Source organism: Pomacea canaliculata, linkage group LG3 (assembly GCF_003073045.1).
Source record: "Pomacea canaliculata isolate SZHN2017 linkage group LG3, ASM307304v1, whole genome shotgun sequence".
Taxonomy (NCBI): Eukaryota; Metazoa; Mollusca; class Gastropoda; order Architaenioglossa; family Ampullariidae; genus Pomacea; species Pomacea canaliculata.
This window is the reverse complement of record NC_037592.1, coordinates 16516110-16532242: the sequence shown is the minus strand read 5'-3', so window position 1 is coordinate 16532242 and position 16133 is coordinate 16516110. Positions and strand designations below refer to the sequence as shown.

General features: G+C 36.7%; 1 protein-coding gene across 1 annotated transcript in view; it reads right to left on the bottom strand.

Annotated features, from left to right (window-relative positions):
- LOC112558980 overlaps positions 1-16133 on the bottom strand; it is a 188172-nt gene that overhangs the window by 162799 nt on the left and 9240 nt on the right. The window contains exons 8-25 of the mRNA XM_025229763.1: positions 15327-15467; positions 14760-15025; positions 14009-14093; positions 12588-12656; positions 12142-12285; positions 10766-11028; positions 10421-10517; positions 9436-9579; positions 8692-8900; positions 7756-7900; positions 6566-6706; positions 5830-6092; positions 4247-4331; positions 2917-3000; positions 2076-2219; positions 1295-1563; positions 1005-1104; positions 26-252 (exon numbers count right to left, since the gene is read on the bottom strand). Coding sequence (XP_025085548.1) covers positions 26-252; positions 1005-1104; positions 1295-1563; positions 2076-2219; positions 2917-3000; positions 4247-4331; positions 5830-6092; positions 6566-6706; positions 7756-7900; positions 8692-8900; positions 9436-9579; positions 10421-10517; positions 10766-11028; positions 12142-12285; positions 12588-12656; positions 14009-14093; positions 14760-15025; positions 15327-15467 — 2876 coding nt within the window. The remainder of the gene's footprint in view (positions 1-25; positions 253-1004; positions 1105-1294; positions 1564-2075; positions 2220-2916; positions 3001-4246; positions 4332-5829; positions 6093-6565; positions 6707-7755; positions 7901-8691; positions 8901-9435; positions 9580-10420; positions 10518-10765; positions 11029-12141; positions 12286-12587; positions 12657-14008; positions 14094-14759; positions 15026-15326; positions 15468-16133) is intronic.

The window sequence follows — 16133 nt, the reverse complement described above, 5'->3', positions numbered from 1 at the left end:
TGCATTTATGAAGAGAAAGCATTACCTCACTGATCAGACGTGCACTGTCATTCTTATGGTGTAGTGTAGAACTTTCAGTGTAAAGGTAATGTCCAGCAGGTGTGCTGTAAGTATGATCAGGAAAGGGTCCAGTTCCTATGGTAGCTACACTACCATGGCTCTGCTTCCAGTCAAAGTTGTCTTTTGTGTCTTGAGTGAAGCCACAGAGAGGATCTGAACTGGACTCAAAGTCACAAGTAAAGGTTGCGGTACCTGTGGTACGTATAGGAAAATAAAATCAAAATAAATTTATTGGCAATCTTGGAAGTCTTATTACATAAGATGTACTCACACAGCAGTATTCAATCTAGATCACTTCATTAAGTCTCAGATTCCAGTAATGAATGCATTTCCTTAAATAAATGTTATCAGGAAGAAAAATTCAATCATACATTGAAAATGTAAATAAACTTTCAGAACCACTAAAGTATGAAATCTACGTACATTATCTAAACTGTAGGAGAATGTTACTAACCTACTAACTCTGGCATTTTAGAGTATCTACAGTGTGTTAAGTTGACACGATAATTTTCTTGATGAAAATTAATATTAATTGTTGTTGAAAGGATGCTAATGACACTTATAAACTCTCTTATACCATCTACTGATTCTACTCAGTCACCGTGTCCTACAAATGCCTGACTAGCACACAAAATTCAAAAACACTCAACCAAAACAATAAAAAGACTATTTAATTCTTATTTTCAAGTAAAATAATAAAAATAATACTTAAGTAATGCTAGGAACAATGACTTGTAAGTAAGAGGGGAGAGATGGCAGGCCAGCAGCTGAGTGAAACAATGAATAAAAACTACAGTGTGCGGAAATTCCAACTTTGTTGTTATTCTTGTACGACTAGCCCAATCCTACGTAGCCATCAGAGACTGAGGTGTTGGTTACAAGATTTTGACATGTAAATCTTACAATACGCCGGAACTGAGGACATCAAGGACAGCTTTACTTACTCTCTGGAAAGAGGAATTCACATAATCCTGTTGGGAAAGTGATGTCATCAACAGCAATGTCACCAGAATAACTAGATCCCTGTATGTCTTCAAAGATGATCTGCACAACATGAAATCAATTTTGGTGCACTTGCTTCTTAAGTAAAGCAAATATTAATTAGTATGGAGCAGATGTTGATAAAACAAAAAAAGTTTCTCTACAGACTAGAGGTTGCAAGGGAAGAAAATGAAAGCAAACCAAAGTCTGTAAATAATAAAATATATCTGAATGTTAAATATTGAAGATGTACCTGATATGACACCACTGGCTTGATTTGTATTTTGGCATGAAGCCACTGCAACCCCTGTGTTCCTTGTCTCTGCCAGATGAGATTTCCAAGGTGTGACTGACCTGATGACTTCATGTAGACATTTAGTAGATTAACACTGGCTCCAAACATGTGGTAATAGAAGGAAAGACAACGGGGAGTGTTGTCTGTGATCCGGGGACTCAGTAAGCGTGCTGTGTCATTCTGCTGCTGAGTATCTGATGGTGCAATGAAAGCAAACCACCCTTGACCTGCAGCAAAATGAAGCATAAAGTGATAGCATTTCACTTTCCTTTATAAAATGAATACAACTGAATTATACCACATCTTATTATTTACATTAGTAGAAAGTTTATACATTATTATGTCCATTAAGCTCAGCTGCTTCATTTAGGGTTAATGAACTTTTTTTTCTCTTTTCACTTCCCTCTTTTCTACTGTGAAGATAAAATGTTTTCATAATGTCAAGAAATGGAGAAAGAGTTCTCAAAGCCTCTTTGTGTTGTTGGTTCAAAAGAAAAAAATAATTAACATTTGATATTTGATACTGACACATTGATTTAGATGTTAAATGTGAGATGATCAGTTATTAGGGCCAATATTTTCAATACCAGTGGTTCTCTTTGCTCTCTAATACACACCATTTTTTGTCATTTATTTGGAGGGTACTCCTAAATATTTCTCTATTACAGATTAATTTATATTCATTTATATTTATTATCAAGAAGGCATACAAAATGAAGAAGGTAGGGTTATAGCTAACCAGTCCCAAGTGTGTGATCATTGATGGGTCCAGCTGACTGAGTGCCAGAAGGTCCTTGAGTGCGAGTCCAGTTAAAAATGTCATCAACAGATTGTTGCCATTCACAAAAGCCACTTTCAAAACTGCAGTCATACACTGTAGATCCTGATAGAAAGATAATAAATCTATGTCAGTCATTAGATTGCATTCATCATTTCACGGTAAAAGATAAAATCTAGGTAATTTATGCTCTTTATGCGGAAATATTTGTAGCACTGTAGTAGTTTACAGAGTAGAATGTCTCGGTTGTAAACTCAGCGTCGAACGATGCTGCCCTGTTCCCACAATGGCTGCGTTCATGGTAGCCGACCTTGAACTGCCCACCCACGGCCACTGGTCTATTGCTACACCCGCCTGAGAACTTGGGGGGAAACAATGACCAGACAGGGAGAGGGGGGCAGGGGGGGGTGGATGGTTCTAGAATGTCTGAGGGTAAGGAAATAAGTAGCGTGGCGGACAGTGGTGTGGGACCTTTTTGAATTGGGAAGGAAGAGCAGAGAGACGGCAGGCCAGCCGCAAAACGAAACTGAATTAAAAACTTCAGTGTGTGGAATTTCCATCTTTGTGTTATTCCTACGTATGACTAGCCCAACCCTAAGTAGCCATCAGAGACTGACTTGTTGGTTACATATTCTATAAGTATACTTAAAAAAAGAGATTCAGATTCTTGAGGGAAAAGCAACAAAAGACAAATATCATTAAAAAAGCAATAAAAATAAACATGATATTAACTTTGTGCATATATAAATAAGTACATTTATAATTTTATCCAATCTCCACACTATATGTAGAATAAACTAACCAGCAGTAATAGGAGCCATGGTGCTCATTGTAGGGGATGTCAACTGCGTTCCTGGAATAGCTTGACTGGCATTTTCTGGACATACTGTGGTATCAACAGATAAAGAAAATCATGTAACTTGTATTGAGATAAGTGAACCAGACTTAACTTTAAATACATTAAGTAACTGAGACATTCAGGGGTGATAGTCATTTAAAAAATGTAGCAAAATTCTGCCAGTATAATTTATATAATAGTAAAGGACAGGATCAAAGATATGCATGCAAGAATAGGTAAACATGCATTAAGGTAAAAATGCACACACACACACAAAATGGGTAGTCCATGGTAGCAGCATAATGCTGAACATAAAAGCAACTGCTTGCCTGTTGACACTGATCATCACAGTGCCAGAATAGGAACAGCTGGTCTAGGACCATTCTCAACAGCCAAGCTGTCATGGAAAGCTATGGCTGAGGGTGAGTGCTGGGAAAGATTAAGAGATGGTGGCCTCAAGATAACAGTGGAAATTCAAGGGTTAGTGGGAAAAAAGTTAGGGGTCAGGTGGCAGGAAAACAGCAGTCTGTTATACAGATCATAGAGGTAGGAGCAATGTAACATCCTATCAGAGATAGGCAATGTATATTTCACCTTTGTTGGTACTAAAATAAGCAATTATCCTGTAGGTGCCAAGATGTATGCTATGGCCATGACAATGCTTTTGGCAGTATTAAAATGGCAGCAGAAATGCAAGACTGCATGACAAAGGAATAGTAATCTGCTATTTAATTTTCTGCATCTGGAAGGCATAAGACCTTTGAGTGGTTTATACTTTTCTTTATATAAAAAGCTGAATGTTACCACAGACGCTTGACAGGCCTGTTCATATTCAGCAGTTATTGACTGTTCCTTATATGCTTAGATAGTCAGAGAGAAGCTGGTAGTTTGGAAATAGTGAGACTACTTAATTGAGTCAGATGTAAATATGCAATAATGCATAAGTGGTTGAAAATGCATCTGAAAGATAATTTTCTAGAGTAGTCTAGGCAAGTGGATGAACTAGATTAAAATTTAATGAAATGGAGATTATATACAAAAATGATATACTTTCCAACAATTATCTGCAATAAATAATGTATACAAAAAGAATTCATTTCTTTAGTCAATTTCACCCAGTACAAAGCAACTTCTAATCTGAGTCATTGTTTATTACATGTTTACATGAGTACATGTATCTCTACAAGCTTTTCCTTGCAAGTCGTGCATTATTTTCTCCTGCATGACTAATTATAACGACTGAAAGTGGAATATAAATCAGAATAAAAGAGATTCACCAAGCTTGCAAACATACCTGCACAATTATCAGATAAGAAGATTATGTCATCAACAGCAAAGTTTCCAAAGTAGTTGGCACCAAATGATCCTTGTATCCATATCTAGGAATGTAAGGAAGGTTTTCTATTGCATTATAAATAGCAGGTATTAATAGAACTCTCTCGTGAAAACTGTGTAAACTCAAAGAGACATTTTTTTTTTTAGTGTAGTAGAACTTCATCATTAAGATCTTTCCTGTGTCAACCACCTGAACATGACTCAAACATTTTCACAGACATTGCCATAGAATGGTCTTTTCTTTTACAAATACTTTCCCAACATGACTTAGGACTGACAATTTGCATTCTAGCAGAACTTATTTTTCAAGGATGCCTGTAGAAAAAAAATTAAGTACATTTAAGACAGACTGTTTGCCCTATATTACAATTTTCTGCATAAATTACAGAAAAGAAATTAAGTACATTCTAAAAGTGACTACTTGTTCATTGTTGTTTCTTTGTCTTTTAGCAAACATTTGCTCTTTCATGGAGAGTTAAATCCCCTAAAAATCATTAAGGATTCAAGGATCATCAATAGCAGAATCAATAAGCATAACTGAGCAAAAACAAAATTGACAAAGAAAAGCACTATAATATGATGGTTTTTAAAAGCTTTACTCTAAGCATTCAAATAAATTTAAGTAAATAAACTTGAATTTGCAGGTGTTTTAAGTCATGGTTTAAGGAATCAATTTCAAGCAGACCAGTCAACTTCCCTGCTAAGAGCCCTTTCAGTCTCAGTGATGACCTGTTTTTGGTAAATTTTAGAAACCATAATAGGGTACTTCTACTATATTCACAAAAGCGACATGTTTTTACAACCAAGCCCTTCAAACCTTAAAGAAAACAAATGTATTACACTAATTTCTTCTGGACATAATGCCCCAGTGCCCAATGAAGGCTCTGAGGAGTTATCTGTACAGGTCTTCTGTTTCTCACTCTCTGTCTGGATCTTCAGCGCATCTCTGCACAAACCATATGCTTCTGGATCAAGACTTTCATGCTGTCACCTTGCTGGTTTAAAGTCTGAGAGCATGGGATGCTAGAGGTGACTGCTAGCCTAGTCTTCCAACAAAATGTGGCTCTGGCTGATATCCTGCCCTATTTTGGGATGTGTTCTGACTCTACATTTTGTGCATTCTACTTATACTTGTGATGGGGGTACAGTTTGACTCGTAAACTTTCTCCTACGCACTCCACCAAATGTCGTGTACTTCAATGAATGGGCTTAATCACATGCCCCGGCTGCAGGGGGCATCATCAAGTTGTAAGTAGCAGCTGTCTCTCCCTCATTCTATCATGTCATTGATCAAATTATCTCTTCTCAGCTCTGCCATTATATACCCCTAACATGGATAAAATTTCACAATGCTCCTAAAGGCCTGCTTCAATTAGCAGTGTTAACCCCAACCAATCATGGTTGAGTGCACTTTCTGGCACCAATTAATGTGGATCTCCCACCTAAATATAATTCAGCTGCCCAACTACAAACTAAATCCAGAAAAGCATGACCATGACAAGAATCAACTCTTGAAACTGAAGGTATTCAAGTAAAGCTCACCTGATAATGAATGTTCCTACTGTTTATAGGAGCTGCAGCAAAAAACCACTGATTATTTTGATCCCCAGACAAAGACCACAGCATGGTCGAGGTGTTGCTTGGGATTGTAAACATTACTACAGACAGAGTGCTGCTTTCACTCCCAGTCAGGTAGTACCAGAAGGTTATACAGCCACTGCTAGTTGCATCAAATATCTGACTCTGTAGAACAGCTTTCTGTCCAGGCAGGAGTAATTTACTGGGATCAATGAAAAGGTAGTGTCCTAGAGAGATTAGCATACACACAAAACAAGTGAACAGGTCTGATCAAAAAAGAGCCCTCTGCAAATGAATACAATAAATAAACATGCAAAAATATGTGCAGAATAATTTTTTTCATAACAAAAAGTGTGTAAAATTTAGTCATATATTGTGCAATACCTGTATTTGATATAAACATACAAACACAAACTTTGTTTTAAAATTGAAATCTCACCCATCAAACCAATCATATTAACCCACATTAATATTTACCTCTCCTAATACACACTAATGTCTTTCATTGATATATTTTTTTTTTCACATACATGCACACACATATATTCTTATTTTTTTCTTTTTGGCTCTTAATTCGCATGGACCAATATGCTATGAAAAATATTTGTGAAAAGTATCATCTTTACTACACTGTCTACATGCAAACAGTCATTTGATATCGAAAAGAACAGATAAACTTATTGGATCTGATCTCACATACCGTCGCCATCAAGAAAAGTGTGGTCAAAGTCAGGATTCATGTATTTACTGCTTCTTCCACCTTGAGCAATCGTCCAGTCAAACTGGTCAATATCTCTTGCATTTGTCCATGTGCACAGTCCATTTTCAAAATCACAAGCACCTATATGTAAAACAGTACTATTTATCACTGGAATTGTACTCCAGCACTGATGTATTGGGTGCCATACAAGAAGATTTTGCATAAAACTCTAAGGAATTATTTTTTTGCTCATGTAAATGGGATTGCTTACCACAGATGTGCACATTGTGCAAATAATGCTAAAAGTACTAGGAGAATTTTAAAGTTTTATTGAGCTGTTTGGTTGTTTGTCATATGCAGCTTCTAGTGTGACCACACAACAAACTCTTGCAGCAAACTTTTGGTCTTAAAAGCCAAGACTTGTCAGGGACACAAGTCCTGGACAACACACCATGCTGTCTTAGGTACATAATAAACCTATTGTGGCTAACAAAGCTTGCTTGGTACTCTGGATAATGTGACATCTATTGGTTTTATTTCTTCTTAACCCAGCTACTGGTGGAGGTTGAGGGTTTCCTTGTCAGTCTCCACTGGATGTCTATGGTGGTGCTGCAACCTGAGATTTAAGACTGAAAAGCACACACCCTCTCCCTTTTATTCCAGAGAGGAAGTGGGGGCAGGGGCTAATGTGTGAAGGGTGGCCAATCATATTCGAGGACAGTACTCTTTGTGGTGCTAAATACTTCTAGTGAAAGGTAGGGTGCAGCACTCTCCTCGAAACTTCCCTCACTTAGCCTATTGTAGCAGAGAGTGATACTGATCAATCAGCCTTCTACTGGTAAGGATGCCAGCCTCTATCACACTGATAAACTTCCAAACAACTGCTATAAACTGAGCTCTGTGCAGCAATGAAAAAATCTGCAGACAGCTGAAAACTGCTTGTTTCCTTAGTATAATACTATGAATAAAGAGTTTACAATATGACTGGCATTTAACTAATTATAATATTCTATCCACAATCACCACAGCTTATGCATTTAAAATTTCCTATACAGCTTAAGAATTAAAATTTTCTTTACAGCTGTTGCAGACAAAACTGTTAACATTTTCTCTATAGTTAACTGACACCAATGTCCCTTCGCTGGTCATCTATTTTTACTCTGTCAACAATACAACAGAGCTCTACTGACCATCTCCCTGACAGATCCCAGGCTTGAGGCTGACATCATCAATGGCCAGGTCACTGAAGTATCTGCTTCCAACAATACCATCAAAGTAGATCTGAAAGCTGGTTGTGCTCTGAACCTGAGCCTCTGCTACCAACCAGTTGCAGCCCTGCAAAAACATCATTCCATATTAGGATATTATGTATTCTAGCTGTAGCACATATGAAATGTATATGTATTTTATTTTTTTACTGTTTTTTGACCAGGATGCTGGAAACCTGACAGTCTTTTTTGGCACTGTGTAGTGAAGACCTGACTTAAGAGGAGAAGTCCTGACTAAAGTTGTTAAAAGAGTGTAAATTATTCATTTGAAAACTTGCTGGACTCTGTGTCATTCTGTTTTTGAATCTTTTTTTGAGTGTACAAGATTTTTTATCAGATATAATTGGGGAATATTAAATTAGTAGTAACATGAATTTAAATCTGAAAGTTTATTTGACTTTTAAGGATTGTGATTTTCTGTCCAGGTTTCTTGTTTTTTCCTTTTATTCATAAATTGGTGCTCTAGATTTTGTGGGAACAGGCACAAATTCTGGACACTTAAAACCCAGCCTGCCAACATAATACAGTGGTTGGCTGCAGTTTGTGCTGGACATTTTCATAACAAGTCACACTCTTGTGAGACAATTCACCATTCTTTTTTGTATCCCATTCATTTCAAGAAGCTTAACAGCTTTTAATATAATAAAAAGTTATAATTTCAATGTCTGAAATGTTGGAAAGTTCAATGTCGAAAGTGATACACATGGGTGGAAAAATGAAAAGCTTTTTTCACTGGTCTAAGTATACAAAGAATCTAAGAATATAAATACTGAAAAGCAAAAAAAAAAGATAGCTCCATTACTTAACCATTTAATGCTTATATTTTGAAAAAACATTTTGGGAAAGACAAGAATCTACCTGATTCCCTGACTTGTGGAAGATAATCTGATAAGGAGTTATTGGCCCTGTTTCTGCTAGATAAACAGTTAATGTGCCCATCCTGGAGCCACACATGTTGTAGTAGAAACTGAGGCAAGAGCCAGTGGTCTGTGGGTATATAGGACTGACCAAACGGGCACGTTCACCTGGGTTTTGTGGAGCACTTGATTTGATGCACATATAATGACCTTGAAATATAAATATTTACTTCAGTTATTTTTAATGGCTTCAAGCAGTCTTTGCTCCTTAAATTTTCAACTAGATTCCTAGTATTGCTCATCTACATTTATGTAGCTTTTCATGTTTGGTATTAATAAATATGTACCCCTAAGCTAGATACTTGCTATGCCAACAAGAATCCTATTTCACTTGTGGGTAAAAATTGTTGCTGTTTTTGTCTTGTCTAATTAGAAATCTACCATGATGACCTACTCTTTCATATTGACGATTACAGTTAGAAGCATTACAATTAAAATCATTCTTTCTTTGAGTAGGGATAAGAGTACCATAAAAAGACATAAAATGGGAACATTAGGGTAATACAGTCATCTGGAGTAACAGGATGTAGTGAGATGGCTTTCCTAGATTTACTTATTCCATGAAAAGGAAATATAGGTTTAATATTTGCTTTGCTAATGACCAAACTGGAAAGACTGTCATTTGTTTAAAAGCAATTCAAAACTCAAATTTCATCCTAAGACCAGTATTAATTTCTAACAACACCTGAATCTGTGCCTTCAGTGTGATCAACAATGGGTCCTGTGAAGTTTGCGACTGTGCCAGCTCTCTTCCACGTCCAGTCAAAGGAATCATTTTTGTCTTGAGTAAAACCACACAACTCCTTAAATTCAAAGTCACAAAGATATGCTGAAAATTGAGGGAACATTCATAAGTTAGCAAAAATGTGTTACGATCATAATGCAACTCACAAGAGAATCAACAATCTCAGACTTTGTAGTTATTTAGTTATTTCACTTCTCATTCTATTTGTTTTACATGTGCCATAAATGTGCATGTTGGTAGAGGGTGACTTAAAGGCCAGCTGAAAGTAGGTTAGCAGCATCAGTCAATAGTGTTGATGGCATATAAGTATGTGTTGTCCAGAGAGGCCACATGAAGAAGGAGGGGGTTGCACCCAACCTACAACTAGGTGGGGCCCTTCAGCATAATTAGTGCTTCCTCCATTATAGTCAGGCATCCTTTCCAAGTTAACCCTCCATATGAGTATAAAAGAGTAGGGAGACATCCAGTTATACACACATCAGAGAGACAATTCAAAGTCAGAGAAATAATCTTGTTGAGGGCAAGATGATGAAACATCACAGACCGATCAGCACCTCAGCCAGCAGCCCAGCAGAGGACTTTCTATTAAGAGTTTACCCTTTTAGGAAGTGGAAGTAACAGTTGCAACAGCATGTGGTCACCATAATAAAGAATACCAACAAATCTATGGCTGTGCATTAAGCATTTTCTTTGTTAAGTGTGTAAAATGTGTTGTGTGGTTAATGACCTTGTCACACATGTGCATATGTGCACACACACACACACAAACAGAGAAAGTGGTATAATTGATTTTAATAAAATGTTTTCTTGTAGAAAGTTTCAGAGCCTAACTGACAGAATAATGATAACAAATTCTCTTTTGTTGCTTGCCTCTAAGCCAATTCAAAGTGCAAGAACTATACAAACATGTGCAGTTTTAAATTACCTGTATTAGCAGAGGCACATAGACTGTCTGTGAAGCTAATGTCATCAATTGCGATGTCACCCAGAAAGGTCGTCCCACGAGTAGCTTCGATAATTATCTAGAAATATATTCATTTGATCATGTCAGAAAATATAACTATTGAAGTATATATAAAAAAAAGAAATAGAACCATAAATCTTAGAAAAGTCTACCACTTCACTAAATCTTTCTTACCTGGATCTTTAGCCTAAGTCAAAGACTTTCACCAGTTTTACAACGTGCCATAAATGTGCATGCTGGTAGAGGGTGACTTAAAGGCCAAGTAACAATAAATTAAAAAATAATAAATTGGAGACAGTTTTGTACCTGATAAGAGTAGTAGCTTATAATTGGGGCTTCACCAAATGTCCACTGGTTTCTTTGTGTGCCAGTCCGTGTCCACACTTTTGTGATATTAGTGTTAGATTGTACATATACATTCAGACTGTTGACAGATGGACCATACATTATATACCAGAATCGTAGGCAAGCTCCACGTGGACTGACATTCAACTGAGGTGACAACAAGCGAGCTGTATCATTAGCATGACGTGGTAGCGATGTTTCAATAAAAAGGTAATGACCAGTTGCTGAAACAATAAGAATTAGATGGACAGTACTATAATTCACACTAGCCAGAGGAGAAATAAATAATGTAATACTCATTTTATTATTAAATAGCCCTTTTTAACAACATAAGATTCAATAACTCACATGTCTTTTCAAACAAACTACAAACAGTTAAAAAAAAAACTAACCATCAACATAAAAGGCTTTTGTTAGATGAAAACTATTCTGGCAGAAAACATTTCCATCAAGTACTTATTAGATGTCATAACTATTATTGGATATATACTGGCAGCCTCACTTAGAGCTGTCCTCTCTTAACTGGACTAATATTGATCAATGGCCAGGGGGCCTTTGTGAGCTTAGTTACCCACTGACCCCCATCATGGTGATCCAACAATCTCCAGTTATCAACAGAAGAGACCAACAGTAAGCAGGTCATGTCATTTGGTAAGTATTCAAAGAAAGAAATTTTACTGCCAAAATTGGTAATTCTTTTTCATGCTGCACTAGATTACATGACTATATGGGAAATAACTTTAATAGGTGGTGAGAGCAGTCTTCTAAATCTGACAAAGGAAACACAGACTGGAAGTTTCCCTTGACAAGACAAATGATTCAGGACTGGCCAAATCTGTCATGCTGTGGAACTTATGTTCAGTCACTAACAAAAAGAGATCAAAATAAACAGAACCACTTAAACAGGTCAACAGTTTCAAATACCTTGGAGCCAGAACGGCAATAATGTTTGAATGCAACATACACATACATATCTGGTCAGTTTTAGGTTGTTGTTCATTGGAATTGGCTTATTTGTATTCTAAATAAAACTGCTTACAATGTCTAAAGTGGATAGTGACAAGATATAGGGCCATAGTTACTAAATGTTTGAATGCAACATACACATACATCTATGCTCTCTTTGTTTTTTTTTTTTAATTGATGTCAAGCTTATTTATTTTGTAGTGTGGGTTTTCATTTATAATGCTTTTGTGCTTCTCTCTCCTCAATCATGATTGATCCTCAATCATGAAATTATTTGAGCTTTCAATCATTAAATTATATTTAAACAAGCAAACTAGCCAAACAAAACTAACAAAGGAACGAAATCTGAAATTTACAGAGAAAGCACTCACAGTTTCCAAGTGTGTGGTCAAACGATGCTGCTGTATGTTGAATTGAGGTGGCCCCTGTACTCTTAATCCAATCAAAATCATCTGATGTGTCCTGAACCCACTTGCAAAAATCTTCTTCAAAGTCACAATTATATGGAGATCGTACTGTACAAATTCGTTCAATAACAGAACTAGTACAATTCAATTGATAGCATAGAACCCCTAATTATACAAACACTTTTTTAAGAGACTACACTTTTTAAAAATCTTTTATCAGTTTGAAAACTGGTCTTCACTGCTCAAAAAAATAATTATCTTTCATAGACAAGTGTGATGGCCTTGTGCTTTATCTTGACCATCAAGAAAATTGCAAGTTGTCACCATTTTTCACCAAGTCAACAACGAGCTAATCCTACCCTGTAGATGCTGCATATATACTAAAGATTAAAAAAAGAAAATCTCCAAACCTGGAGTCGTAGTAGGCAGCTGGGGAAAAGTGGGTAGATGGTAACCAGTCTCATCAAAATCAGGTTCAGCTGTAATGGAAAAAACCCCCAAATATACACTTAACAGAAACTAAGTTTTTTACTTATTTTGTCACATTACAAGCAATACAATTAAGCTAAATCTTACAGAAGCACTCACGTTAAATATTACAACACTTATTTTTATGTATCTTGAACATGTAATTGTAACAGGCCGGTAGACCTACCACACGACTCACACTCACGCTCACTCTGTAATTAACCCTCAAACGTGTAGCTGTAGGCTGATGGACCTCTTTATTATGGTGACTGCTTGCTGGCCGCCTGAAGGATTTAGCATTACATAGAACATAGCTCTGAGCACAGACTTTGTCTTTAGTCAACCAGGCTGCTGGTTGGTGATGACTCAACAAGTCCTTCTCTGAAGCTTCTCTTTCTCTACTCCCCTCAACCTCTCGTCCTCCCTTTTTATATCCCCTGGTAGGGGTAATGTGCCATGGGTACCTGGGCGTACAGGACTGCAGCGCTGGCTGTGCTACTATGTCCACCAGGGGACATATGTCCGTCTCTCGAGGCCCCCTCCGTCCCCCAAAAACAAACCAGTGCGCCAATCAGCACTACCTGTCCACTCCACAAACCAATCGGCCTTCAGTTGGCATCTTAACCAGCCTCTACCACATAATGATAGTATTTAATTGATATAAAAAAGTATATAAAATCATTATGCCAGCTAGATTTTTCTGTGCTAATAAACTGAGGTCATTTGCAAACTGGCACATATTAAATATGAAAAGGAGAGTTATTTTTTAAGAATTGAAAGACATGTAGTACTGTGGTTAGCATTATGGTGAACTAGCCATGCAGGACAGTTATAAAGCTTTTTAAAGAACTGAAAAGCATATGTTGTACTGTGGATAAGACAATACCTACTGAAGTAAATGGTATGGTGAGCTAGGAAAAGAGAAGAAAGCAGAAAGGCCACTAAAGGAGGAGGATGGACCAAACCAACAGCCTCTGTAAGTCTCTATTTCCTATGTTTGTGTTGTAGAGCCTGGTTTAGATGCTAGCTGAAGAACGAATGGTCAGCAGCAATGTTTGTTTTAGTATAGAGGAGAAGGAGGGAGTACAGTGAAGAAGACTGGGGCTATGTCTTTTTAACCACTAGGCAGACCCCAGCAGCACAAACAGTGGTAACTTTTGAAATGGCTAAGCATCCATGGCACAAAAGCCACCCAGTGGGTAAGATTTGGGGTAAGTTCAGTGGAGGAATTCAGAAGAGGGAAGCTTGGAGAGAGTACAAGGAGGCAGTACATAAATTTATACCTCTTATAATTATTGTAACTTTTGTTTGATAATATTTATGAAGGACTGACATGCCAAAACAGTTACACAATACCACTTACCCATACAGTCAGATTCTGTGAATGAGATATCATCAAGTGCAGTGGCACCCAGATCTCTTTCACTTCTTCTAACTTCAATTATGATCTGAAAAACCCAATAAAATGAAAATGCACAAATTAAAAAAATATAAACATGACTTACAGCTGATAGTTTATGCTCTATTATGACTTTTTCTTTCTTTTTTTTGGCAAAAAATGCATGTTGAAAAAAATTAAGTATATTTTAACATTTCTTCTGGCAGGCCACTTATGCTATAATATGATTTTCTGCAAAAAAATCACATAAAATACATTTTGAGCCTACTTTTTCTTTGGGTCAATTTGTCACTTCATACAGCTCCAGTCATAGCTACCATATTATTCCAACATCAAAAGTTGAATTTATCCAAAAAAGACGAATTGATCTCCCATTAAAGTAAAATATTATCAACATAGTCATGTGTTTTTTGAGCAAATTCAGCTACCATTAAACTAAGCAAAATTGGCTGCTTCGCAATATATTTTTGGTGAAAAAAGCCTTTGTTGTAGTTATTCTTCAGTTTGGAGGTTCAGTTAAATGTGTCTGCAGATGTTCAGTCAAAATCTCACAATGGCATATAAACGAGATTTTTCTCTTAAATGAGTTGTTTGGAAAGCCTTCGTTATCATTATCATCATTCTTTAGTTTGGAGGTTCATATTAAATGAATATGCAGAACTGTTAGTCTATAAACACATTTGATTAATGGGGTGTTGTTGAAACTAACACTTACATAAAATGGAGCACTGTTGTAAAAAGCTGCCCGACCATGCATCCAACCTGCTGACACACTATCAATGAGTGACCAGACTGTGATTGAAATTTTATTAGCTGGTGTTGCTGGGCGCATCAGGACATTAATGGCATCTGTATCATCAATATTCGTAACATACCAAAAAGACATGCACAGGGCCACATTTGGTTCCATGACAGGGCTCTGAAGCCAGGTAATGTCTCCACCTTGTTTGGGCTTGGAGGATTCAACGAAAAGATAGTGTCCTACATGTAGAAAGACAACTTTTTCAATATTCTCTGCCTGATTACAGGAATAAAGACATTTTTTTAAAGAAAAAAGGTAGAAGTATGTATAATAATTACATCAAATTATTAAGCAGTGCATGCGTACACTTCTAAACTACATTTTAAAACATTAACGCGTGTGTATGTGTGAGCATTCACTTGCACAATATGCATGCATTTTCAAGTCCTTGCCTGCACTTATGTTTTGTGTGCAATGAAAACAACACATGCAAAAACATGTGTCTACACATGCACATCATAGATCAAATCAATGGCTCACCTTCTGAAGTACCCAGTGTGTGGTCAACTCTTGGTCCAGAAAAAGTTGCACCCATTGATGCCTGTCCTAACAACCAGTCAAAGTTATCCCCTACACTTGGATTGGTCCATAGTCCCAAGCCATGCTCAAAGTTATTATTAGCTGTAAAAACAAATTTAAAAATATGGTGCTGTCTTTAAGTCTAAATACAGTGTCTGGCAAAGAAACAAAAAAAAGTTGCAAAAGGATGCTTGCATCATATATGTCAAGTATTTTAGAGCTTAGAATTTGAAGATACATTCTGACCACCACCCCTACCACATTCGCCTTTTCTTAAGCTACTTTCTCTGTAGACTTCAACCTTCTGTTTTGTCCTAACTACCTGGGCTTTCAGTTGTCGCCAGTCAAGTTCGTTTATTTTTTCACAAAACACACTAGGACCATTTCAGTCAGTAGATCTCCAAAGTCTTAGTAGCTCTAGCCTATTTTTTGGAAGTAATGTTTACATACACAATTATCTCCAGCTTCCAATTTTGAAAACAAAAGAAGAAATCTATTATGTGAAAAATGCATAGATAATAAAAAAAGGAAATTTTAAGTAAGTTATAGATCTGATAAAAAAAAAACTCTGTGTGAACTATGCAAAATGCATATAAGATAATCCCAGTACATGTCCATATTTCTTATGCTTTACATTACTAGGCTAAGCATAAATATTGAAGTATGGTGGTAGTAGCGAAAGACTTTGTCCGATCAGGAATAGTCATCACGAGCAAAGAAATAAGCTGATGAATGGCAGGGAAGAACAGATGAGTCAGACCAAACACT